The sequence below is a fragment of the Sceloporus undulatus genome, chromosome 1 (assembly GCF_019175285.1).
Source record: "Sceloporus undulatus isolate JIND9_A2432 ecotype Alabama chromosome 1, SceUnd_v1.1, whole genome shotgun sequence".
In the NCBI taxonomy this organism is placed as follows: domain Eukaryota; kingdom Metazoa; phylum Chordata; class Lepidosauria; order Squamata; family Phrynosomatidae; genus Sceloporus; species Sceloporus undulatus.
The window spans coordinates 137,378,403-137,404,424 of NC_056522.1; the positions used below are offsets into that span (position 1 = coordinate 137,378,403).

At 40.2% G+C, this 26,022-nt stretch overlaps 1 protein-coding gene across 5 annotated transcripts in view; it reads left to right on the forward strand.

Annotated features, from left to right (window-relative positions):
* The window catches only part of FBXO25 (F-box protein 25), a 34,636-nt gene extending 11,114 nt beyond the window's left edge, over nt 1–23,522 (forward strand). For 2 of the 5 annotated variants that reach the window (XM_042465538.1, XM_042465545.1), the window contains 9 exons: nt 1,599–1,696; nt 3,238–3,287; nt 4,060–4,152; nt 10,131–10,224; nt 12,922–13,106; nt 16,128–16,310; nt 16,827–16,970; nt 18,887–18,913; nt 22,266–23,522. In XM_042465538.1, coding sequence (XP_042321472.1) covers nt 1,599–1,696; nt 3,238–3,287; nt 4,060–4,152; nt 10,131–10,224; nt 12,922–13,106; nt 16,128–16,310; nt 16,827–16,970; nt 18,887–18,913; nt 22,266–22,355 — 964 coding nt within the window. In that variant the 3' untranslated portion in view covers nt 22,356–23,522. Of the gene's footprint in view, nt 1–1,598; nt 1,697–3,237; nt 3,288–4,059; nt 4,153–10,130; nt 10,225–12,921; nt 13,107–16,127; nt 16,311–16,826; nt 16,971–18,886; nt 18,914–22,265 lie in introns of those variants that run through there. The other 3 variants (XM_042465553.1, XM_042465561.1, XM_042465571.1) reach the window with 3 other exon arrangements.
* The last annotated feature ends 2,500 nt before the right edge of the window (nt 23,523–26,022 follow it).

The following is a 26,022-nucleotide window of genomic DNA, read 5'->3' on the forward strand; positions in this document are numbered from 1 at the left end:
ATAAGATACTACAGTGAACCATGAGTGCATAGTATTATCAAATTGCCGTAATTTTTCATAGGACTGAACATACTCAGTTGCTTTGTGCACAAAAATTGGGTATCTTTGCCGGCCAGGTTATTGTCTATTTTTGGAGGCTGCAAAGAGCAGACACCAGTTTGGGAGTCACTGCAAATTTTAAAAGCCATACTGTCCATGTGTGAGTTTTTAATATGTTTATTTTTATCTGACTTTGTTGTAAGTTGTCTTCAGTGCCACTCCTGGCACTAAGACAGTGTATCAATTTATTTTTTAAATACAGTACACGGTTACTACTTAGACTGGATCAGTCTTAAAATCTGTAGACGTTTTCAGAATATGTGTATTTTAATATTTAGTGTTCACACTGCTTTCTGTGTTTCATATGTGCAAACATTAAGTGAAATTGTTTCATTGGTGCTTTGATTAATGGACCGGTTTTAAAGTTATATTTATGTGCGCACACATTTGTCACCTATTTGTTTTTAAGCCTGTTGAAGGCAACTCACAATGCAACCTTGTATGTGTTTGTTGGGAAGTCAAATGCAGCACTCCAGAAATCTTAATGTCCATTGCCTACTTCAGGATAACTTAGTGAAAGACTTGCCAATGGCAGTAATCCAGAATGGAAGATAGGCAGGGTGATAATTTTGCAATCCCAGGTGGTTCCCTGGTTTTTAGTTTTCTCGGATTTAAACTTCTAAATAGATAACTGCTGTTTTGCCTTTGGCAGTTCTATTATGATCCATATTACACAGAGGTGGGCAACTGTGGAAGGCTGGGCATCATTAGTCCTCCATGAGACCTTGCAAGACAAAAGAATAAAAGAAAAGTATTGTCTCAAAATGCTTCTACAGAGGGGTGGGGGACATTTCTCTGTGGTTTTTTTAGCCCTCTCTGGCCATTTTAAGACTAGAAGAGGCTTCTTTTAACAACAGGAACTGAACAAAAGTTACTTCCTGTTTGGAAGGGAATAAAGCGTCTTCCAGCCTTAAAATGACTTGTAGGGACCAAAGGTTTTCACAGCTGGTAGGCCACAAAAATAGCTCCAGGCTCATGGCTGCACTTTGCTCACACCTGTTCTAGCTCTCACCTTGGCAGGGGAGACACCATGATCACAAAGGTGGTTTTCCCGGGGTGAGGCTCATCATTTTTGTGGAATGATCACTCATCCAGCTAATGGCGCTATGCTGGCAAAATCATTCTGGGAATTGTCTTATAAAGTAGTCCAGTTCTTTCCCAGGCCTGCTTATGTGATATACTCAAGCCAAAATGGCCAGAGTCACTCTGGGATGTTATATGTGTAAAGTGGACACTTTCACACACACACAAAGAATGAAAGCTTTATAATATGGAAGAGAAGGGGGTCTTACTTTTTTTCAAGGCTGCAGATGACTAACTAGCTAAACACCTTTATGAGCTTTCCTGCCTATTTATGGATTTTAATATTCATGGATTGTTTAGTATGTCAAATGCATTTTGGGAATTAGCTTGTTTGCTGAAATGTATATATTATTATTAACCTTTATTTATAAAGCGCTGTAAATTTACACATTAAATTATATGCATTCTTCTTCCAGCATCTTGGATAATGATGAAGAAATATATAATGCTGACTGTGAATTTACAACCAAGAAAAGGAAAAAGGATCACTTTAGAAGCAATGCAAAATCTCAGTGTGAGACTTAAGTTTAATTTTTACTTTAAGATCTAATAAAAAAATTAAGATTTTTTTTTGCTGTAAATAAAAACTTGTATTTCAGTGAAAGTTGTGCAAAAACATAATGCAAACAAAATGCTAGTGTATATAAGAAGTATAGAACACATAGGCGTTCTGCTATTGCATGTGCAGTTACCAATATTTGTGTAGAGAGAGGGATGGGTGTATGTTTTTTAGGCAGAATTGACAAAGGGAAAATCGAAATATAATGTGTTTTTATTTAAGGCATGTGTTCCTCCCATATACATATGGATGTTCATTTATTCTACCAACAGCTTGCTTTAATAAAGCAACTTGTTACAAGCACATAGCCTGTAGGTTTATGAGATAGATTAAAAAGCTCATTTCAGACACTTCTAAATAATACCCAGGGTTTATAGATACTTGCTTGAAAGTGTGCTTCCCCTGAAATCAATTAGACTTCAGCCCACTTGCAACATAATTATTTGCATCAGGGAATGGCTTTCAATATTATTCTAGGGATTCATGCACACAACAGTGTCTGATCAGAATGTAAATCAACTTGTCAACCATGTTGATCCTACCTGCTCTCTGACAGATAGGAAGAAAGAACCCAAGTGCAGAATATTTGCAGACATAGGCCGGTTGCAGATGGGCTCTTGAGGCGCCCCCATCACATGCTAGGGGTTGGCCGGGGACCTAGCGTCCACACTGGCCTCACCCCTAGAATGTGATGGGGGCGTAATAATGGTGGCGCCCTATACACACAGGCGCCACCATTATTACGTTCCAGACGCATAGCGTCCGCACATCGCGCGGCGCTTATGACGTTGCAAGTGCGCCATTGGCGCCTCGCGGTGTCATAACCACGCCGCAGGAAGAAGCGCCATTTTGGGGCTTCTTTTTTGCTCCGCACGGGAGCCGCGTGGTTTGGCTGCTGTGGCTCCCTCGCGGAGCAACCAGCAGCACCGTCAGACTGCTGCTTTTAGGCGGTCTGTAACACGCCATAGTTCCCAATCCAGCTCATGAGATGTACATAGTCTGCTGTCATACAGGGTGCTCCAACTAGATCAGCATGGTATAGTTTGGAGTTTTTAAGAATTCTCCTTTCCTTAAATATATTATGCAAACAAATGTTTCCTTGGCCCTTTTGACTTAAATTCAACATAGTTATCACATACCCTCTGTTTCTCCACATCCTCTCACCCACCTGCAGCCATGGAAGCTGCCCCCAAAGTGGCTACTGAGGGCTTCACAGACCACAGGCACTCAGGTGGATGTAACGGGGAGAGGAGACGCTCTCCTTATGCAGGATTCTGATTTTGTGCATGCAGACGTCCAGCGCTGGGTAGATCCCTGTGTTATCAAAGTCTGTGTCAGTCTTTATCTGGAGGGAGAGAATGTCTCTGGAGGTCCTGCCTATAGGAATAGTTGTTTTATTCCAGTTCTTCACACATAATATCTGTCATCCTCTTGTAACTATGAGCATTGTATAATGGAACATTAAAAAGAAACTTGGTTTTGTTTCCCCCCCCCAGATTTCTATGGTGAGAAATGGATATATGTCCATAAAGAAAGTACCAAAGAAGTAAGTGCTACATACACTGAATATACTGTATGGTATTTAATTAATACCTTTAATTAAGAATCTGAGTCCCTGTGATGTGGTTTTATCTCTGGTACCTGATGGTGATCTTAATTTTTGCATCTGCATCGTATTATGCTAAGTTGGTACCTGAACTGGTTTCATTATGCTTTTATTGCAATGTTATTATATTAATGTTAAAATGTATTGCACAATGCCTAGAGAAATATATTTTATTATATGTTTAATAAACTAAATTACATAGGTATGCTATCAGAGGGGAGACAAGCTAACTAGTTTTTGGGGATGGGAGTTGGGTGAATATCGTATTTTTGTTACTCTTTCCTTCACATTGATTAGAAGGAATAATTTAGATTCCAAAGCTTCAGTATCAGCTATCAGTCACCAGTAATTTTTTCATACCTTCTATATGCCAGTTTGATTAAGCAGAAGTACAACACAGTACATGTGCCTTCCTGTAAATAGATAAAGGGAATGTGTCCAAGCATGAGAGATGGGCCATTGGTGAATGAAAGGGAAGAATGAACCAAGGTTTTTTTCTGTTCTTTAAGGAGCAATCTCCTTTGTCTTCCTTTCATGCTGTCTCCCAGCTCTAGTGTAGTGTTGCTGGGTAACTTAGTGATTGTGCAACAGGAGGAGACTGTAGATGGACCATTGTATGGGTGGTACATTCAAGACCATTGTATGCATCCTTTAAAGAAGCTTTTTCTTTTTGTATGGATAGCTGACATACATTACCACTTTTCTTTTCCAGAGGCATGGCTATTGCACTTTAGGAGAAGCTTTCAATCGCTTAGACTTTTCAAGTGCAATTCAGGACATCAGAAGATTCAATTACGTGGTTAAAGTAAGATGTTTTTGTGCTGTGTTAGTTCCATGTTTGAATTTCACTGAACTGTAAAAAATAATCAGCTCATTGCATGTTGGTGACCTTCTGGAGAAAGTTTAGCTCAGACTGGGAGAAAGCAGTTGCCTCCATTTGTCTAATTAAAAATGAATGGTGAGTTCCATTGTAACAATGCTTAAGCAGTCAGGAAATCTTTCTCCAACAGTAACCAGAGTATTGGCTTCACAGTGTATTCTCGTTGGAGTTGTGCTCCTCCTCCTGCCAGTTCATGAGCCTTCAACTTCTCTCCTTTTGAGGCTGCTTTTAGTGAGTTTACTAATATCTATATTGTCATTCTTCTTCCAGTGTTGCTGGTACATCCTTTTAGGAGAACAAAGCCCTTAAAAGTCCCTTATTTATATAATGTTAAAATAATAATCATAGTGACAGTAAAAATACAGGGTTTCCCTGGTTTTGATTTCTGTTCCTAGAAACTGTTGTTGGTCTGTGTCAGTGCTGTGCTTTCCTAATGTTACTGGGAACAGGAACTGCTATATTTGTCCTCCTATAACATGTGGTTATTCCTGGTTGGTGAGCTGCCTTTATTTATTTATTTATTTATTTATTTATTTATGGTGTTTATACCCCTCCCTTCAGTCCTAAAGGCTCTTAGGGTGACTTACAATTATTATTAATAATACGGTTCCCTGCCCTCAGGCTTACAATCTTTAAAAAATCCTCTAGTTGCTAAGACAGGATATGTATACTTAAAATAAGAACAAGACAACAAATAACATGTTAAAATTCTGTACTTTGATTCTCATTTTTTGGTTAAACTATGAAATATATTTGGATGTCTGTCTCGGCATTCTTAGATACCAGTCTGTTGCCAGAATGATAATCCTCAAAGTGACCGCACATAGACTGGTTTTTATTTAGACATCTATGCATACTTGCATAAAAATCAGGATTGGGGATGGGGTTCAGAGTTCTCAGTCAAGTACAGAACATTGTTCTGAATACTATTGTTAAAACAGAGGGCTGATAGAGATACAGTGCTGCTGATTTTGGAAGGAGTGGCTGTAATTACCTTAGTGGCAGTAATAATTTCCATTTAGAGAGATAGCTAGGGTTCTGACTCAAACCAAAATCTACAATCTACATTTTAAAATGTGGATCTTTACCAGAAACCTATCTTCATACATACTTATATGTTTGTCTTAAATGTTTATGGGGAGAAATTGAAAATGTCCCATTAAAAGTCTGGTGGACTTTACTTCTGAGTAAACATATGTTGGATTGGCCTTGGGCTGATTCATACAATCAGATGGTGATTGCATTTTTTGATTTAAAACTTGTGCACTCTGAGCTTTCCATATTCAAAAAATAACTTTTACTTCATGGGAAGATTTACTGATGTTAATGTGTTTAGTCTCTTTTCTCCTCCATGTAGTGAAGCTAGTTGTAGCTAGAAAGTAGATGTCAGAGTACTTCATGTTAAGGAACAGGGCTATTTGCTTAGGGTCTGTATTGCTTTACACGTGGGTAGCTGTGTAAAACTAGGGGGCTGCTTTAGCTCTCCCCAGGAGGCTTAGGAGGGCTTCAACCCCTCTGCAAAAAACACACCTCCAAACAGCCTATAGGGGACATGGAGATGTTCTCACCACCCTTTTTGGCTTCCCAGGTCGTTTTAGGCCTGCAAGAGGCCTTTTTAACAACAGGATGCAAACTGGAAGTTGCTTTCTGTTCAGTTCCTGTTTAAAAGAACTGGACCTAAATTCACCTGGGAGCAAAAACATGGTAAATTGCTTTCACATGCTTCCTAGAGCACATGGAGAAATATGAAAAAATTGACTCCTGTGGGGTACAAAAACAGGCCTAGAGGACCACATGTGGCATGTTGGTTGCACATTGCCCAACCAGCTTTAAACCTTTGTTAGATACCATTATCCTTAGTTATAGCTTTCACATAGTTTAAAAAAAACAACCCAATGTTTTTGTACCTCTATTATCTGTGTTGTTTACAAGTGTGCTTAAAAGGTCCTTCTTGTTGTTAGCTGGCATTGAGTCAATTCTGTGGATGAGATGTCTCTAAGATTCCCTATCTTCCACTGCTCTGCTCAGACCCTATGAGATCATGGCTGTAACCCCCCTGATTGAGTACATCCATCTGGTCTGTGGTCCTCCCCTCCTTCATCCACCCTCTTCTTTTCCTAGCATTATTTATTTTTCTACTGATCCATGTCTTCAAGAGGCGTGGGTGTGTGAACAAGATTTTGTTAAACAGAAGATAACTACTAATTGTACAGGAGCATATGGTTTCAAAATGTATACTTTCTTAATCGTCACTCATATATTCCTATTTTAATTAGCCTGCCACAACCACCGTGAAATAATAGAAATTCAAGCTTTGCACTCTTAAGCTGAATTCTGCCCTAGCTAATTAATTTCCTGACAGCTTTTCAAACATCTTTCATACTTTTTGTCATTCTCAAGCCATAGTTTCAGGGACATTCTGTAGGTTCTGGGCATCTCCAAGTTTAGATTAACCTTGGAACAAGCTGCATGAATGGCAGCCATAGGTTTTGATTCCGTAGAGATCCAGTCTTTCTGTTAGGATGGGGGCTTAGTACAATATGGTTAATACAGAACCAGTGGACCAGCTGGGATTACTAGCCCACTTGCTTCTCTTACAATACGTTCTGCATATAAGTTGAACAAGTAGGGTGATAAGATACAGCCTTGTCTGACTCCTTTGCCAATTCTGTTTCTCCATGTTCTGTTCTGATAGTATCCTCTTGTCCTGAGTACAGATTCCACATCAAGACTATGAGATGTGTTGGCACTTTCATGTCTTTAAGGGTGTTCAATAGCCTTTCATGATCGTTCTAAGCAGTCAAAGGCTTTGCTATAGTCTATAAAGCACATACTGATTTTCTTTTGGAATTCCCTGGTGCACTCCATTATCCATCTTATGTTTGCAGTGTGATCCCCAGTGCCCCCTTCTTTCCTGAACCCCACTTGGATCTCTAGGACTTCTCTCCCCATGTATGGTTGGAGTCTATGTTGTCGAATTTTGAGCATAATTTTGCTTGTGTGGGAGATTAATGCTATGGCTCTATAGTTGCTGCAATCTTTTGTATCTCCTTTTTTATAGGTGGGGATGTATATTGATCGTTTCCAGTCTGTCGGCCATCGTTTTGTTTTCCATATCTGTTCGCATATGTTAGTTAGCACTATACACTTGTCCCTCCATATTCGCTAGGGTTAGGGGCACATGACCCCCGTGAATATGGAAAAACCGCAAATAACAAAAACACCATGTTTTTACCTGCGAGGACACCTCCCTAGGAATCTCTGGGTCCTACAGTGAAACTCTGTGGTCATTGTCCAACATACACTGACCATAGAACTGTGCTGGAGGAGCTACAAATGCCTAGTAGAGTGTCCTCTCTAGGAATCTCTAGGTCTTTCAGTGCAACATTTAGTTAAAGTTGACAATAGAGTTGCACTGGAGGACCTAGACAGTCCTAGAGAGAACATATTAATCAAATCCATGAATAATCAAATCCACAAATATCAAAGCCGCAAATATGGAGGGATGACTGTAGTTGACTGTATCTATATGGATTGCAGCAGATCAATTGGAATATCATCTGTTCCTGGTGACTTGTTTATTAAGACATCCAAAATTCACAAAACAGTGTTACCTTTAATTAGCCAACCAAAATGCACAAAATACATATAGATAATGCATTAAAGCACATTTAGATAACACATTAAACCCTGAGCTGTTTAACCATCTGAGTGTCCTATCTCTATCACAGCAGTTTACTCTATATCTATGCCATCTTTTACCCAATCTGCCTTCTCTCAAAGACAAGCCTCTATTTTATATCCTTTCCCTTTTGAGCTGTGATTCACTGGCTGAAACCAGGCTTCCTCTGCTTCTCTCTTCACATACATCAATTCACATAATATATAAATATATTAAATGTACTGTATATTTGAACATCCAAATATCTTGAATACCATCCTTCTAATCATTGTTATTGCTCTGCCTTCAACCTCAGCTCATGGTGACCCAGTGGATGAGATCTGTAAGAACCCCTGTCCTTCATTGCTCTGCTTAGGTTCTGCAGGCTCAGGCCTGTGACCTCTCAGATGGAGCCCAACCATCTGATATGCAATCTTCCTCTCTTTCTACTGCTCTCTATGTTTCCTAGCATCATTGTCTTTTCTAGTGATTCATGCCTTTCCATGATGTGGCCAAAGTGCAACAATCATGCAAGTATAAATATGCTGAGTGTGCCTTTCCCCCACTATTTTTCCTCTTTTCCATTTGATGTTCTTTAATGTTATCTGTGATCTGCCTTAACTTCCTCACTAGAGCAATGAGATGTAACCTTGTTTCAGTGTAGCTGAATTGTGCCTGAATTGTCCCAAAAATATAGGGAGGTGACCAATGTTTTTCTGTTCTTCACTGGTGTGCTACTAAAGTGTAGAGTTAAAAAAATGTTTTAGAAATACTATTTTTGGAGGATTTAATTTCCAAACCCGCCATGGAATAACTGGGAACCGGTTGCTTCTTCCTTTTATATGGTACTCCTTTTAAAAAAGCATACTGCTCAATAAATATCTTTTGTTTCAAAGTTAACAGAATTCAGTATGAAGGGAATTGTGTGTAACTCTTAGAGGAGCTTCTGATGTTAGCAGGAAGTGCTGACAAACGGATGCACACAGGTGACATGGACTCCTGCTGTGATGCTGAAAGGGGAATTTGCATGGATCAGTGAGATGCAGAGCCCAGGATTCAAATACCCACTAAGGATTCCCTCTATAGCATCTGCAGAAGTGTCATTCACTTGCTCATGTGCTTCTCTAGAGCAGCTATTAACTTTTTTTAGTTTCGTTCCCAAGCAGCTGTTGTTGAATAATAATAAATGGTTAAAAATTAAATGACAAGGTCATTTAGAAGAATTCTTTGGATACCATGGAATGTTAAAAGGACAAATAAATTAGTCCAAGAGCGAATCAAACCTGAACTCTCACTAGAAGAGAAGATGACTGAATTGAGGCAGTTATGATTATGTAGCTGATTGGAAAGAATGATAATTCTTGGTAAAGTCAAAGTAGGAAAAGTAGGCAGTAGAAAAAGTGGGAGATAACACTATAGGTGGATTGATTCAGTCAAGGAAGCCACAGGCCTGCGTTTACAAGTCCTGAGCAGGACAGTTTATGACTGGGACACCTGGGGGGGGGGCTCTCTTTTATAGGATCACTGAAAGTCAGATTGACAGCAAATAACAAATAGCATCAGAGTAGCAAGACTAGGCATTTAGCAGCACTCCAAAGATGGTCGAAGGCTCACCATCCTAATAGTGCTGCTGTCTCCACCAGACATTAGAAAATTATCTTGATGGCTGGGAGATTCTGGGACTTAGACTACAAATAAGCTCTGGCCTCCATTTTGTACAGGTACAAGATGATCAAGTACAGCCTAAGAATTCTTAGGGCCTGAACAGGCAGGCCAAAGTAAAGCTGATTCAGGTCACTTTGGAGGTATACTGTTTAAATGATGCATGTGTCCTAAGAGGCCAGAAACCATGCCAAAGGACTGGAGTGCAGCTTTGGCACAGCTTCTGGCCTCTTAGGATGTGTGTGTCATTTAAACAGCATACCCCCCAAAATGACCTGAAGCAGCTTTATTTTGGCCTGTCTGTCCGGGCCCTTAGTTTGCACTCAGGGTGCCATGCTCAAGATCCCCTATAACCAGCACTGAGTGTGTCTGTGTTTCAGAGGACAAGGGGGTAAGTCCCTGCCCTGAGATGCTCACAGTCGGCTCCAGGGGAAAAAAATAGACAATAGTCCTCCCCCCCCCCAACACATACACACAGGCATCACCACCACCACCGCCTCTGTGTTTTATGTATTCAGGGGGCACAACTAAATGCTTCATTTGGGTTTACATGTTTTCTAATATGAGCTATTTTTTCCAGCTTTTGCAATTAATAGCCAAATCCCAGTTGACTTCATTGAGTGGTGCAGCTCAAAAGAACTATTTCAACATCTTGGACAAAATTGTTCAAAAAGGTAAGGTTGCAGTTATCTCATCTATTTAAATACATGGAAATAATGTGGATTGTGGGGGTTGCTTGTTAATGTTTCACACACACAAAGCTGCCTTGTATTGGAGTGCTTCCCTCTAGCTGTGGGCAATCAGAGATTCCGTGTGGGTGAGGAAGCAGGCCAGCATTGGTGGTGGCACCCTTTGAAGACAAGTCAGGGCTGCTTACTTCATAGCCCTGCAGCAGTCAGTGTAAACCCAACACTACAATGGAGGTTCTCCTACTGCAGGCATCTCAAACCAATTGTTGGCAAAAGCCACAAATTTTTAGTATCTTATTAAGATCAGGGAAACGAGAGATCTTCACTCAGCCTTGAATATCATTGGATGGCACTGAGCTGCTGGGATACATTTAGGTCCAAAACACACTGCAGAAATAATCCAGTTTGAGCCTGATTTAGCACTCAGTGCTAGGGAATTCTGGGATCTATAGTTTTGTGAGACATTTAGCCTTCTCTGCCAGAGACGTTCTGGTGCCTCAATAAACTAGAATTCCCAGGATTACCTAGCACTGAGCCAGGGCAGTTAAAGTGATCTCAAACTAGATTATTTCTGCACTGTGTTTTGGACCGTAGACTAATCTACCTCACAAGCTTAATGGAGGGTAATATTATATTGGGGGAACTGCACTGAACTAATTCATTGCATCTCTAACTTAATGCCATTTCTCACAACTACAGCTGTTTGTATTTAGGATTCAGCATGCATGAAACCTGGTGATGATCATCTTCTCATGATATTGATGCTTCAAATCTGATTGTTCTTGACTTGTCAGTTGACCAAATGTTGGTCTGATGTCCAACCCCATTCCCCCACACTTTCAACATCTTTTTACTTGGCATATAAACAGTCCTCCTCTCATATTCTGTCTTTAGACTTGTCTAAGCAGTTGGATCCATAAGACATGGTTGCCTTGAGAAGTTCATGCTGTTGTGGAATATATTAGTGAAAATATTTCTTTTTACAGTACAGGGATAGCTGAGTTAGCAAAGTAGATGTGTTCCTGGATATTATGTCTTTAACATATAATTTGATACCAGGGGTAGAAATAACTCAAAAAGAATAGAGATAGGTCCCTACACCACAAAAAAGGAGACCAGTTCAACATGTTTCATCAAATGGAGTAGAATTCAGAGACATAGTAGCTAAGTTAATATGGAATATCAGTATGCAAAGGGATCTTGTAGCACCTTTGAGACTGTGTGAAAGAAGTTGTAGCATAAGCTTTCATAGACTAGGTCTACTTCCTCAGAGGCATTGCAGAAGTAGTCTCGAAGGTGCTATAAGATCCATTTGCATACCAGATTTTTTATTCAAAACTAACCATGTGCACATGTGAAATAGAACAGCCTGATCAGGTAAGGCTTGCCTAAGTAAACAAAAACACTGTGACCCTTCTAGAGACCCCTTGAAGACTGCTTCCAAAATGCATTCCTGGATAATCTACTTTTCTTATGATTTGCATTTTGGTGGCCATACTTACAGGTTTATCCTTTTTTTTTTTAACATGTTGGGGGTAGCTGGTGAGGCAAGCTAATTTTCTTTCCATTTCTCTCTCTCTCTCTGTTGTAAGGGATCCAGAGACAGCTGTTAATTACTTGCCTTTTGTAGGCAAGCACATACAGCTAGAGCAGAATCAGCTGAGGAGGACTTCATTCTTTCCCAGCTCAAGCTTTATTACACTACTTACTGCAGACACACTGCTGCAACTCAGCAATTAAAGCCGGTGTTTCTTCAGAACACCACCCCCTCCAAGCGCTATTAAAACTTGCAGCTAGGCTGATAACAAGGAGGGAAAGAGGAGGGGATGGGTGGGCAGGAAGGGACTTTGTAAAAAGGAGCTTCTTTGTCAGAGGCTTTATTAACTGAAGTATGTCTGTATAACTTTGTGAGACAACTTGAAACCTGCTTTTGCTGAAAAGTGGCAGGGCAGGGGATCTGATTCTCCCATGTTTAAAGCATGCAGCTAAATAATAATAATAATTATTATTATTATTATTATTATTATAAGCCACAGGCTTCTGGCTAATTGCATAGATGGCAATACAGGTCAGGCACTAGGATTTACACAGTTAATGGTCCTTATATGCAAAATGAACACTTGGCTTTCACTTGACAAAGGGCTGGTCTGGTCAGGCAGTATGTTTTCTCTGCTTCCAAGCACCATATCACCATGATGTCACAGATATTTTCTTCGTTTGCCTACCCTGCTCCCCCATTTCCTTCATTGCTGGGATGGGAAACGTTTAGTTTTCTTGAGACTACAGCTCCCACAATTCTTCATCACTGATTATGCGGAGTGGAGTATGAAGAATGAAGGATTCACCACCCATACTTTATGACATTCTTTTGCGGGGAGGGAGTTGTCCAGATGCATGTGCACAGAAACCAAAGTGGTGATGGCAGCCACAGTGGTTGTGAGCAGTTATAGAGAAATGTAGAAATGATTTATTGTTCAGGGTAGAACATCTGTGGTGTCTTTTTATAATAGTAAAATGGTTCTATTAGGAAAGCACACAAACTTTCTGGAAACTTTCTAAAAATGTCAGTGCCGTTTTTATTTAGCAGATCTAAAAGTCTATTTTAACATAACTTTTTTTTTAAAAAATGAACTTCACAGTAATCCAGATATGGTGTTGTTGTTTTTTTAATTCCCCATCAAGTTCTAGAAGACCAGTACAACCCACGTCTCATCAAAGACCTCCTTCAGGACCTGAGTTCTACACTCTGCGTGTTGATAAGAGGTGTAGGGAAGTCTGTGCTGGTAGGAAACATCAATATTTGGATTTCCCGATTGGAAACTATCCTTTTGTGGCAGCAGCAGCTCAGTAATCTTCAGATGACCAAGGTATATCTGGGTTTTATATTATGGCAGTGATTTTTTGTTGTTGTTTTAATGGGGTGCAAAGTTTTTAATCTGCAAAAGCCTTTCCTCTAAACTTCTGAACAGTATCTCTTCCCCCTCCTCCCTAACCTCAACTTGTGAAAAACAGTTGCAAGAAAGTGTAATGTGAAATCCTTTAACTCTTTTTAAAAAGTTAACCACGGTTAAGTAATTGAAACCGCTACCTAGCTAGGAAGCGGTAGATTGGGTTTTTTTTTTATCAGTGTTTGATTTTACAAAATATTTTTCCCTATTAGGAAGGAGAAATATTTTGAGTTGTTTAAGCACTTGAAAATAAACCATAGCTATGAAAATAAACATTTTGTCTAGTTTTCTCTAACACATTAGAACAGCTAAATGTGAAGTTAGAAGAATTAAGTATGTTTACATACTCTTCTGGTTTTTCGTCTTCTTTTTTTCTTGTCCTTCCTCCAAGTTTCAGATCATGATGCACTACGCTTCGCATAGCAGCTTTTGGAAAAGGAAAAGCTTTAGATAATCCATCCTTCTGGTGCATCTGGTGGATTTGTGTGGAGCGTATCCACTGTTTAAATATTAGTATATAATGTTAGATCACACTATTTAAAACCAGAGCTAAGGTGAAATTAGAAATTTCATGAAGTAGTCTACCTGTTTCTGTACCTATGAATAAACTGTAGACCTTTGAGAGGCCATTTACACTTTAACTGTTGTTGATCGTCCCAAGTTGACTTCAGTTTATGGCAACCCAGTGAAAGAGAGACCTCCAAGACACCCTCTCATCAACAACTCAGCTCAGATCTTGCAGACTCAGGGCTTCCTCCATCCATCTGTAATATGATCTTCCTTTTTCCTTACTGCCTTCTATCTTGTGTGTGTGTGTGTTGTGTGCCTTCAAGTCATTTCCAACTTGCCTTCTACTTTCTCTTACCTTCTTCTTTACCAAGTATCTTTAGTGAGTGGTATTTTCTCATTATATGTCCAAAGTACAACAATCTCAGTTTAGTAATTTTGGCTTCTAGAGAGACTTCAAGCTTGATTTGCTCTAGTAGACAGTTATTCCTCTTTTTAGCAGCCCATGGGATCCATAGAACTCTTCTCCATCATCACATTTCAAATGGGTTGATGTTCTTTCTATTGGCTTTTTTCACTGTCCAGCTTTCACAACTATACAGCAAAACTGGAAATATGATGGCATGGGGCATCCTAACTTTTTACTGTATTCAATGCTATGTCTTTACCTTTCAGAGGGCATTTATACTTACCTTAGCTCTAAATGTTACATATTGCCTATTATAAGCATGCATATACTGTAGTTACAACTTTAATATTGCAAACAGTTGAATGTAAAATGCTATAAGTATCAACTTAATATATCTTGGGGCCACAGTTTAATGTTTAATGTCTTACTCAGGAAAATACTGGACTTAAGATATTTCTTGTGCAAGGCCAGTTCTTAACCCCCCTCACCCCAATGGTAAAGCAAATGCTCAGCAACAAAAACAATGAAAAGCAGAGCAGCATTTTTTATTTTTGTTGTTAATTAATTAGATTAGTGTAGCTGTTCATGTTTTGGCAATGTAGTAAAATAGACTTGTATAAATTATGTTAATGGTTTTGTTTGTAAATCTGTCAATTAAAAAAATAGACTTCACAACACTAAAGTCAGATGTACCCCAAGAGAGCCATATGAGCTGCTGAAGCTGAACCGTGGTGTTATTTAACTAACTTACAGCACCCACTGCAGCACCCCAAAACAGCTGGGGTAAACCTGGAAAGCACAGCCAAAAGTCATTTATAGTTGTCATTTTCAGCTGAATGTTGCTTAGTACAACCAATTATAGCTTTGAAAGTTGGCCCTCATGCATCTGAGTATGAGGACTCCTGTGTTACACTGTAATAAAGTAGTTTTAGTCACTGGACCAAGCTTGCTTGCTCATTTCTTTGGTATATAATAAGTGCCAGGTTAATTGGTTGGCTGGGTTTTTTGAAAGCCAGTAATATTCTTCAACTCTAGTATTTGTGAGCAGGAAACTCAAGTGGAAATTTTCTTCAGCATGCCAAACAGATTCATAATTCCCTGGCTAGTGCACACTTGGTATAGTCCTTATCATTTGTTATTAATTAATTTGGAATCCTGTAAACATGTTGTCCTGTGAACCATTGCTAAGGCTAGATTTTAAACACTAACACATCTTTAGATGTCAGCCCATAACTGTATCTGGGATAACAACAACACAGGCTAAATAGTACTAGTAGCTTCCCACAAATTAAGATTTTATGTGCTTGCAAAATGGTAATCTGTGTGTGAGCATAGCTGTATTGCAAGGAAGTTTCTAAATGGACAGAAAGGACTTTAAAAGGACTGTAAATGTTTGTGTTGTAAAAGTGTTTTCATAAACCTGATACCATTTGTAGTAGTAGCAAATATGTTAATATATGTGTTAAAATAGACAAAATACTGTTGCTCTGTGCTCTTTTCTCAGATGGGAAAATTCTGGGATTAGCACCTCTACATGATGTTACATTGTACTAATAGCTTTAAATATCTTAAAACTTGCTCCTCATATGCATGGTTTTTCAGCAACCATCATAGAAATACACTTAACACAAAGCTGTAAGGCAGGCATAGAAATTGTGTGGCCTTTTAGATATTACCGATACTAGTTACTGCCTTTCAGATATAACTGCAACTCCCAGTGGAGCTAGTTAGCTTAGCCAATGGAAAGAGATGCTCGGACTTGCAGTCCAGCAGTATCTGGAAAGCCACACAATTTGCACCCCTGCTGTAAAAGTAAACCTTAAATCTTTTCATTATGTATAATAAGTGAATCCTTGAAACACTACATGGTAACTTACACCTTGTCATGGTCGGGGGCTATCTGGAACATGATGTTGTGGAAGACTGACAAATATTTTATGTTTTTTCTCAGTATTGTCAGAGTGTGCTTGATGACTTGGGGGTTAAACTAATAAGCAACTAATAGTTTTCAACTTGCTTTACAGCAGGTCAACAATGGACTTACACTCAGTGATCTTCCTTTGCACATGCTGAACAACATTTTATATAGATTTTCAGATGGTTGGGACATTATTACTTTGGGCCAAGTGACTCCCACTTTGTATATGCTCAGTGAAGACAGACAGTTGTGGAAAAAACTCTGCCAGTACCATTTTGCAGAAAAGCAGGTAAGAGAAATAAATCTGCAGAGATATAAGAAACTTCTACAAATATGATTCTGTGTAAATAAAGTGGATTAAACATCAGAAAGAGCTCACCCCATTCCAGATTTGCTTAAAGATCTTCATAATGATGTGGATAGCAGAACTCATCAAAGCAAAAAATAAGAGAATGTTCTTTTGCTGTCACATGTTCACTGTAAGCCTACTTTTAGGAATAACTCCACTGATTTTTTGCTTGAAGTCAAATGTGCTTATGATGGTAGCTAAATGGTGCAATCTGAAATAACCTTTACTCATAAGTGACTGTGAATTCAGTTGGACTTGCCCTATAACGAGCAAATGTAGTGTTGCAGTTAGGACTATAGCAGCTACAACAGTTCAGTGTTGTTTAGCAAAATCATACTCTTGTGTAAAATATTGGAAATAGTTTTCTGTAGCTGTGCTTGGAGCTGGACATTTTTGTTATTATATATTTTTAGCTGAGTTGAAATGATAGCCTTCAAATGTTACCTTTATGTTCAGTTCTGTAGGCATCTTATTCTGTCAGAAAAAGGTCATATTGACTGGAAGCTGATGTACTTCGCACTTCAGAAATGTTATCCTATAAAGGAGCAGTATGGAGACACCTTACATTTTTGTCGGCACTGCAGCATTCTTTTCTGGAAGGTAATAAATAAAACGCTTAATGTTTATAAAACTTTCAACAGGTGAGAAAAAATTGGGTAGCAGTGAGGAATGTAATTGTATATAATACTATTTTTCTCATATTATTTAGAGTGACCATAGTTCTAAAATATAAATACTTTTCCAAACACATCTATAATTTAAAAGGTCAGCATTTTTAGTAGTAAATTGTTCAGGGAAATTATTTTCTGTGTTCTGTGAGAGATCATGGTTAGAAATAAAGAATGATACAATAATTTTTATGTAGGAGCTCCCTGAGATCTAAAAATTATTTGCAAGGTTCCTCTAGAGTAAAAAAGTTGAGAAGGGCTGCTTAAATGCAGACTGGGTACATTTAGGCAACAGGGGCCCTGTTTACATGGGCCTTTTAGTACATTCTGACGACTTACTAGGGTTGCCCAGGAGCGTAGTTTTTAGATGGTCCCTAACCCTAGTACGTCGTCAGGACGTCAAAATGGTGGTGCCCCGCCTATATAGGCGCCACCATTTTGACGTGATGGATGCCCAGCGTCCACACATCCCAGCGCACTTGTGATGCCACAAGTGCTCCATTGGCGCATTGTGGTATCACAAGCGTGCCGCATAAAGAACCCGTCTTTTAAGGGTTCTTTTTGCTCCGCAGGGAAGCCCCACAGTCTGGAGGCTGTGGCTTCCCCGCGGAGCAAACTAGGGCGGACGGAGACCGCCCGCTTTGGGTGGTCTGTATTCCGCCTTGGACCATCTGCTTTGGCCTTCCTAGGTTGAGGCACCTTTCTCTGTCCAGGCAGGCCCAAAACAGTCCTTAATCTTCCCAGGGTCTCCCAGCTAGGGAGACGTAAAAATTGCAACACAGTTGCTCAGATGAGCCTTGGCCACTTCCCAAGGAAGTTTGCTTGGGCATTAAGCTTGCCAGTAATTAAGCTAGCCAGAGCTACATTTGCCATGTTCAGTAGATTGATGGAGGGTTGGAAACATAACAAGAGCCCTACTGGGTCAGGTCAAATACCTGTTTTATGTAGCATTCAGTTTCTGCACAAAAGCCAGCCACAAGGACAATAGCCTTCTCTTCCTAGTCTCCCATAACTGCTGTCCTGATGCACACTGCCTTGGCTTCTAGAGTGTAGTGTACAAGTGTGCTTGTATCCTACCTGCTGGCACATTTGAGTTACTGCTAAGTATGTGTTGTTGCTTCTATCAGATTTATAAAGGAAGTGCAGGAATACAGTGTTCAGTGTGTGACAGCTTCCTGCCTCTGAACAGCCATCAGACTTCTAACATAAATAGCATGGGAAAAACTCAGAGATGATTTAAGCATCACATGTGAAAATGGAGGCAGAAGTAGTACAAACACAGGTGAAGAGATGAGAGGGGGAGAAATCTTTAATGCCAGTCATTGCCAGTGACTAATAGTCAGGTTAACAGCCTTCCACCCACAGTGTTTCACTACTAGCTTTTAAAATTATGTAAAAGCTCTGCTGGTTCCAAGACAATTAAGTTCCAAGGAGGGCTCTGCGAATACAACATCTGCTAAGTGCTGTCATATGAGAGAAAACAGTGTTTGTGGAATTTGAAGATGGCTGAGATTCTGTATTAAATAATATGACCTACTAGTTTGGGGCAGAGAAAGTAAGTGACACTGAGATTTTTAGTAAGAATTTTATCATCAAGGACAGTTGGTATGTCATAGGAATTCAGTGCAACAAATTAACTTTCATGCAAAATGTTACATCTAGAAACCTCTTATTGTTAATTTCTTTTAAGGGATAATTTTCCTCACTACATTATCTTGATAGGAATGCTATGTAGATAGCTGTTGTAACCATTGAACATTGCTACTACTTGTCATACTGTCCAGTAAAGCCTTCCTCTCTTTTGCCTCACTGCCTTCCTTCCTGTTTCTTCTCTCATGGCCTCAAAAGGACTACCATCTTGCTTTGTTACTAAAGGTACTTCCATGTTCTTTTCTTCATGGCTTTCTTCTGAGTCCATACTGTGTAGCTGTACTAAATATTATGGCCAATATCCACCTGGGAATTTAAACTGACAGAAGGTGGCTCCAGGGAGGGGAAATTTCCCTGACACACCACCCCATACATCTTCCATAACTGCCCCAGGGGACTGGAAAACCCATCAAAGTATAGCTTTGGGTATTATGGGTATGGATGGGATGGAGAAGATCTTGCTGCAGGTGGAGAGGTCACTCAGTTCTTTCTTAATCTTCTGCTGGGATTCTTCTGTCAGCATAAATCCCCACTTGGAGCCTAGGCTATGTTTTCTTGAAAGTGAAATGTAACAACAACTTACTTCTTTTTTTAAGTATTGTAAACAAAACAAAAAATCTGCTTTTTCATTTTCTAATGTAAGCAAGCACGACTTAAGTTCACTTAAAGGTAGGAAAATGCTTTCAAGTGACAAGTGTGTGTCTAACACTAAAAAAAAGCTTTATCTCCTGAAGAGCAGGATTTTCATCTTAAAGGGTGGGGTTTATTTTAGGTTGCTTCTGCCCAGGTGTAAGTGTCCAAAAATGCTTGAATGCTTTCTTGGTCCCTAGTATCTTGACTAATAGTTCCTGACAGTGTTGCCCCATCTGGCACCCACCAGATTTGTTGGACTACAGTTGCTGTCACCCCAGAAGCACAGTGGTCATGCAGGGCAGGGAAGGGAGAGGTTGTAATACATTACATTCAAGAGGAGGGCAAATTGGGGAGAGTTAGTGTCTTCAGTGAGAGATATAAAAGGTGCTGTGCAGAAAAGCTAATCTTGACTATCACTACTCCAGTTCTTCATTTGTCTCAGCCTACAAAATTTTGGGTACAACGTTTTGCAAACTGAGAATAGAGTGCACTGCACTGTATTAGATTAACTGTGTCTAATGTATTAGATTTGGATCCCACCCTTCTTAGGGTTGGTCCCATGTTTTCCCCACATTGCTCACTTTGTGAGGGAGGGTTAGGGTTGAGAGGCAGTGTTATCCAGTGAGCTTAATGGCCGAGTGTGTGAATTTGAACATGAGTCGTCTCAGTACTGAGACTTTTATGCAACCTGATGCCCTACAGATGTCCTAAACTGCACCTCCCACCATCCCAAGCCAACATGGCCAATACAGATAATCTGAGATGTTCTGAAGCCCACATGTTGGAGGAGAGTGTTCTGGCCTCTTCCACAAGCTGACTCTAGGTAGCTTGCACAAGCAAGTTGAGGTGTGTTCCATACAGAAAGGGGAATTGCCGCACTCTAATCAGAGGGGTACACTTCATTCCCAGCCAAATACAAGTGATCAGATAGAGCCATGGCAACAAAGCCCTTTCCTATCTGAACTCTACATTATTCAGAGGCCCCTTGTCCTTGTGTTATCGCACATGCCATGTGGACTCCTCTAAGAAGGCCCTACTTTTTCACATACTGTATTTGGAACAAGAAGCCTTTAAGTTACAGGTAGACTCTGAGGTTGTGAAACTGATCCCATCCTTCCCACCTCATGATTTCCCCCTCTTTACTGAAAGGACAATAAGTAAGTCTAGTTCACTTTGTTTTGATATTGATTAGCTAGTGTAGGTGTCTTTGCCCCTTCCCTACTTCCAAGAGTATAAGAACCACTTTTGATCAGACCAAAGACCTACCTGGTCCAGTATTCTGTTCACACAGTGTAGGACCAGCTGCTTCATGGGGAGCCCACAAACAGGGCATGAGTGCAATATCATTTTTCTGGTTGTGCTCTAGCAATGGGCATTAAGAACACACTCTCTGATTTTAGTGGTCACAAAACACGATGGGGGCTAAAATATTGTGAATTTTTCTAATCCACTTTGGAAAGCATTGATGTTTAGGGTGATTGCTACATCTTGTTTTAATGAGTTCTACAGCTGAACAACGTACTATACGAAGAACTTGCTTTGTCTCAAATCCCCCACTATTCAGATTCATTGAATGACCCCAAATACTGTTGTTATAAGTGAGAAAAATGTTTGCATAATCCACACCATGTATTATTCTATACATTTACAGATTGCTATTCTGTTGTATTTTGTAGCTAAAAAATGCCTTGGGTTATGGAAAAAATTAAAATATTATTCCTTGTAAGTGGAGCCATCTTCAAAACAGGAGACTGCTGCTGTAGCAAGTATAGGAGCTTTGTAGGAAACTCTTTATATTCTCAGTCCGTCTAGCCTAGTATTGTCAGCTCTCAATGACAGTGGCTCTCCAGTACAGTATTTCAGGCAGAAAACTTTCCTAGCCCAACCTGGCAATTGCAGGTGTATTTTGGTGACCTCATGTCTGAGTGAGAAGCCACCATGGCATAGTGGTTTGTGAATTGGACTACAACTCCAGAGATGAGGGTTCAAATCCCTGCTCTTCCATGGAAACGCAGTGGGTTACTTGGGCAAGTCACGCACTCTCAGCCTCAGAGATAGGCAAAGGCAAACACCCTCTTTTAGTTAATCTCAAAGGTACTACAAGATCCCTTTGCACACTTGTTTTCCAGACTAACTGAATGTACTAAGATGTTGGTTTATAACTAGGTCCTCTTTAAAACTAGCTGTCCAAGCTCTGTTTCTACCCACTCCTGTTTTATTAGTATGGCCCTCTTTAAATGTTAGACCTGAGTCCAAACCAAACCTGTATTATATACACAGAAGAATACAGCAATTTCATTTTTCTGTTTCATGCTACCTGAAAAGTATTAGAACGCAGCATTTGTTTCTGATGGAATGACAAAGCTGTCGGCAGTGAGGGGGAACTTGGTTGGCAGGAAGGGGGACTGATTCTTAAGCCACTAACCATCCCAATCACAGCCTTTCACAGAAACATAGGTATCTATCTGTGGAGCCACTGGCTGTCTATCTGATGTGGTATATGCCAGTTTCCTGTGTTCTTACCACTGAGAGTGTTCTTTAGAAGCAACTCCATTCGGCCCTCCATATCCACAATTTTTTATCCACAGATTCAACCATCCTTTCCCATTTTATATAAAGGACATCATTTTACTATGACACCTATTTAATAGGATTTGAGCCTCCACTGATTTTGGTATCCACAGGGGTGGCCTGGAACCAAATCCCAGCAGATACCAAGGGCCCACTGTATAAGAGTAGTCACTGGACCCTAGTGGAGCTTGAAGAGGCTTTTGGCACTGTCTCAGACTTGATGTAAAAATAGAAGCATGAAGATCTTGATCAAGGTGCACTTTTATCTCAGTACTGCTGCTATATATAAACATCTGGCTTTAGAAACTACTTGACAACTGAAAATTGGTTACCAGATCTTAAAAGAAAATAACTATGCCCTTCATTTCTTTAGGATACAGGACATCCCTGCACAGCCAATGATCCCAACAGCTGTTTCATGCCAGTATCTCCTCAGCACTTCATAGACCTCTTCAAATTTTAAGTGTAATCCATTTTTTTTGTTTGTTCTTCACTTTCTCTCCTTTTTTTTGCATTGTCATGCACTTATATGTATACTGCTTCTTGTGCAATATTTCTGTGAGTGTGCTTTGTAGTTAAAAAGGGACATAATGGGATCAAGAGGAGAGAAAGAATATTGACAAGAGCATCACATTAAGAAGTTAAGTTTGTAGGAAGAAAACTGAAGGAAAATTCTGTTTGCAAGGAAAGATATAACATGGAGGGGGTGATCTCAACAGAATGGATAATTGAGGTTTGTCAAGCTTTGGAACTTTTATCAAGTGATTTATGAATGATTTGTCATCTTGTTAGGGGCTGTCATGGATTTTGAGTTAGGAGAAGTCGGCTGTTCATTTAGGAGACCAAAAATGGATTGAGTCCTTGTCTTTTTGCTTCCTTTTTCAAATGTATGCAGTTGGCACGTCTTATAAATATTCAGAGGATACTTTTTGGGCTTCTTTGTACATATTGTGTTGGCTGTGAGTGTTGCACGTTGGTAAAACATAGTTGTGCAGACCTGTTGTGCATCCTCTAATGAAAGAAGCCAACTCCATTTTGTAAATACCTTTTGCAGATTATTTATTTTCTTACAATCTATTTTGTTAATTATGTCACACCTATCTAATTGTATCCTAAAAAAAATGTGAGCTGCTGGTTGTGGCTGCTGAAGTGCGATGGAGTTTTCAGATGGTCATCCCATGGATTTATATGGTGTGTGTGTGTATCCTCTGAGTGATCTGCTGTTAGTCTTCACTGCCACCAGGCTCCTAAAAATATCTTACTGAGCTTTAACAGAGAAAATAAGAAGCATATTGCAAGATTCTTACTGCAAAGTCCTACATGGTACTGGTTAAGTTTCTGCTACAGGAACTCTTAGTTCACTTTGGAGGAGATTAAATTGGACTGAAGCGGCAAGAACTATCTTGGAAGCTGCTGTTTTGTTGTGCAAATTTGCAGAAGAGGAATAAAGCAAGTAAGTGTACGGCAAACTCAGAATGATTGGTAGTGTGTTCTTGATGTCTTAAACCATATTTTCAATGTAATATTGTATACAGATTAATACAGACCTTACATTGTATACCGCAGTGTGTTTTGAATCTAGTTTTGAATCTAGTTTTGTATACAAATAAATCATGTTTTTGCCTTTTAACTGGTGTTTGGAAGTTTGTCATTTTGTATTGGCATCTTATGCACTCATCAATTCATATTAGGCCAAATGAAACCTGTTGATAATTTTTTGTGGGTTTTTTGAGCTATGTGGCCATGTTCTAGAAGAGTTTATTCCTGACGTTTTGCCTGCATCTGTGGCTGGCATCATCAGATGATAAACTCTTCTAGAATATGGCCACATAGCCCAAAAACCATAGATGCCGGCTATGAAAGCCTTCAACTTCACACTGGAAATCTGTTGCCAACTTAAAAGCATACAGGCGTAGGATGGCATACATAAGTATACAGGCTTATTGCCACCAGGAAAAATTTAACATGCTTTTCCCTCGGGTGTTTATCTAGTTAGATTATTGGTCTTCAAAAAATTTTGGGCTACTGCCACCTTTCTTTTTAGGTAGTAACCCTAGTGTCCCCTGCCCTGTCCATACTGTTTTATATTAGGTCTATTGTTCTCCATATAGTTATGGTGGCCACATGACCACGGAATCGTCCCTTATAATACTGGCTCCCTCAGCATAGTAATGGAGATGAGCACTGTCCCCTACAGTTGGACGTGACTAGAGAATCTTATCAGTGGAAAACCTTTACCTTTTCTATTGCAAATTCAAAACAATCTCATTTGCCCCTCCCTTGCACCAGTCACCTTGGGAGTAATAACCAAATAGCTGGCTGAGCAGTGACCAAGAAATTTCTTGCATGCGCAAGTTAGAGGTCTCTTGGTTGTTGTTTGACTGGCTGCTCCGTCACTGCTCTCTTTTGTATCCTGTTATCCTGGGAGCAGCAATTGAGCAGCTGGCTGAGCAGCGACTGAGAACCCTCTCACTTGTTCCAGCCTGGCAGCAAAGCCAGTGTAGACAAGAGGCCACTTGGTTGCTGCTCCCAGGTTGACCAGGTGCAAGGGAGAAGCTTCTCCTTAGAGAGGAGGGACTCTGAATCCTTCACATCAGGTGGAGAAAGGGGCAGCCAGTGCATTTATAGGAGGTTTACAGAGGTCATATGCTCTGGACTGGAGACTGGTGTGGACCGGAAAGGGAGAGATTTTAACTACAGGAGCCTCTCCAAGACAAAGGATTCTTTCCAATAATCAAGTACAGATATTACTTCACCAGACACACAGTGTTGTTGTTGTTGTTGTTGTATTTATACCCCACTCTTTAGAAATGCGCTCAGAGCGGAAGGCATGTGTTCCTCACGCAGCTTCAAGTATCCACTCTCCCACACACAAAAAATGGTTTCTTCTGCTACCTCTTCTCGGATGAAAGAAAGCAGGATCTCAAATTTTTGCCGCCAGTTCTCCCTCGCCACCATGTGCTAAGTCTTTGCTCCAGTCTGTCCCAAAATTGTGCCTCTCTGAGCTGCAGAAGCGATACTCTGTGCCAAGCCTTGCACAAATTTCCCAGTTGCCACTACTAGGGAAGGACGGCAGTAAGGAAGTGAACTCACACGGGCAAGCAAAGGGTGGGAGATAGCACCACACAAAATGATCAGTGAGGCTGCGTTGTGGTTTTAACAAACTCTGAAAGGAAGTTTCATACCACCATGGTCCTAAAGACCACTGGTTTCCCTTGTCTTTCTGGCACACCAGTACTTTGACTGAAGGCCTCCCACTGCCCCCTTTTCCCCTCACCGCCCCCTACTGCCCCCTGGATCTTTCCACTGCCCTCCGGGGAGGCATACCACTCACTTTGGGAATCGTTGAGGTAGATTATCCCCTCCCAAAATGGTTTGTCAAACTTGGCAAAAGAAGCAGCTGAAGAGTTTACTATATATACATTTGCACTGAATGTTGATCTCATAATTAAGTACCTTCTGTGTTCAAAGAGTTTTGCACAGAGTTTATTCTTTCCCAAAAAGGAAGTTACAAAATGGGACGGAATTAACCCCAACAGCATGAACCTGGGGAAGACTCATTTTAGCAAGAAGTGAACAGCTGCCCCAAGAGATGTTGGGAAGGGTAAAATCCATCAGTGTCCTCACTTGCTCAGTTGGCAAAGCAACAAGAGGCTATATGTTCATCTTTATGCTTCTGTGGTGTGATAAAGTGCTATGGCATAACAACAGAAAGGAGTAGTCCAGAAGCAGCAAGTGTGGCAGTGAGAAATGGCAAACGTGGTGGCACATAGATTTTGGGGTGCAGGAGAGAGAGCTATATAATTCTGCAATGTTACATATTCCACCTACTTTTCACTGCCAACACTCACCACTAGGATGAGTGCCCCCATCACTCTGCATTAATGCATCCAAGACAGGGAAAAGTTGTCTCCTTGGAAGGCATGGTCTTTTTTGGGGGTTATGTGGTAGCAAGATGATAGGAACATTCATTTCTGATTCTTGGGTGAGTGTTGCTTTCCTTTATTGCTAATTAAGTAATAGTCATTTACAGAATAGTTTGCAAATCTTTTTCTCATCTAATACCTGATCCAAGAGCCAGCATGGTTTGAGTGTTGGAATGCAATTCTGGTTTGACTCTGGAAGCTCTG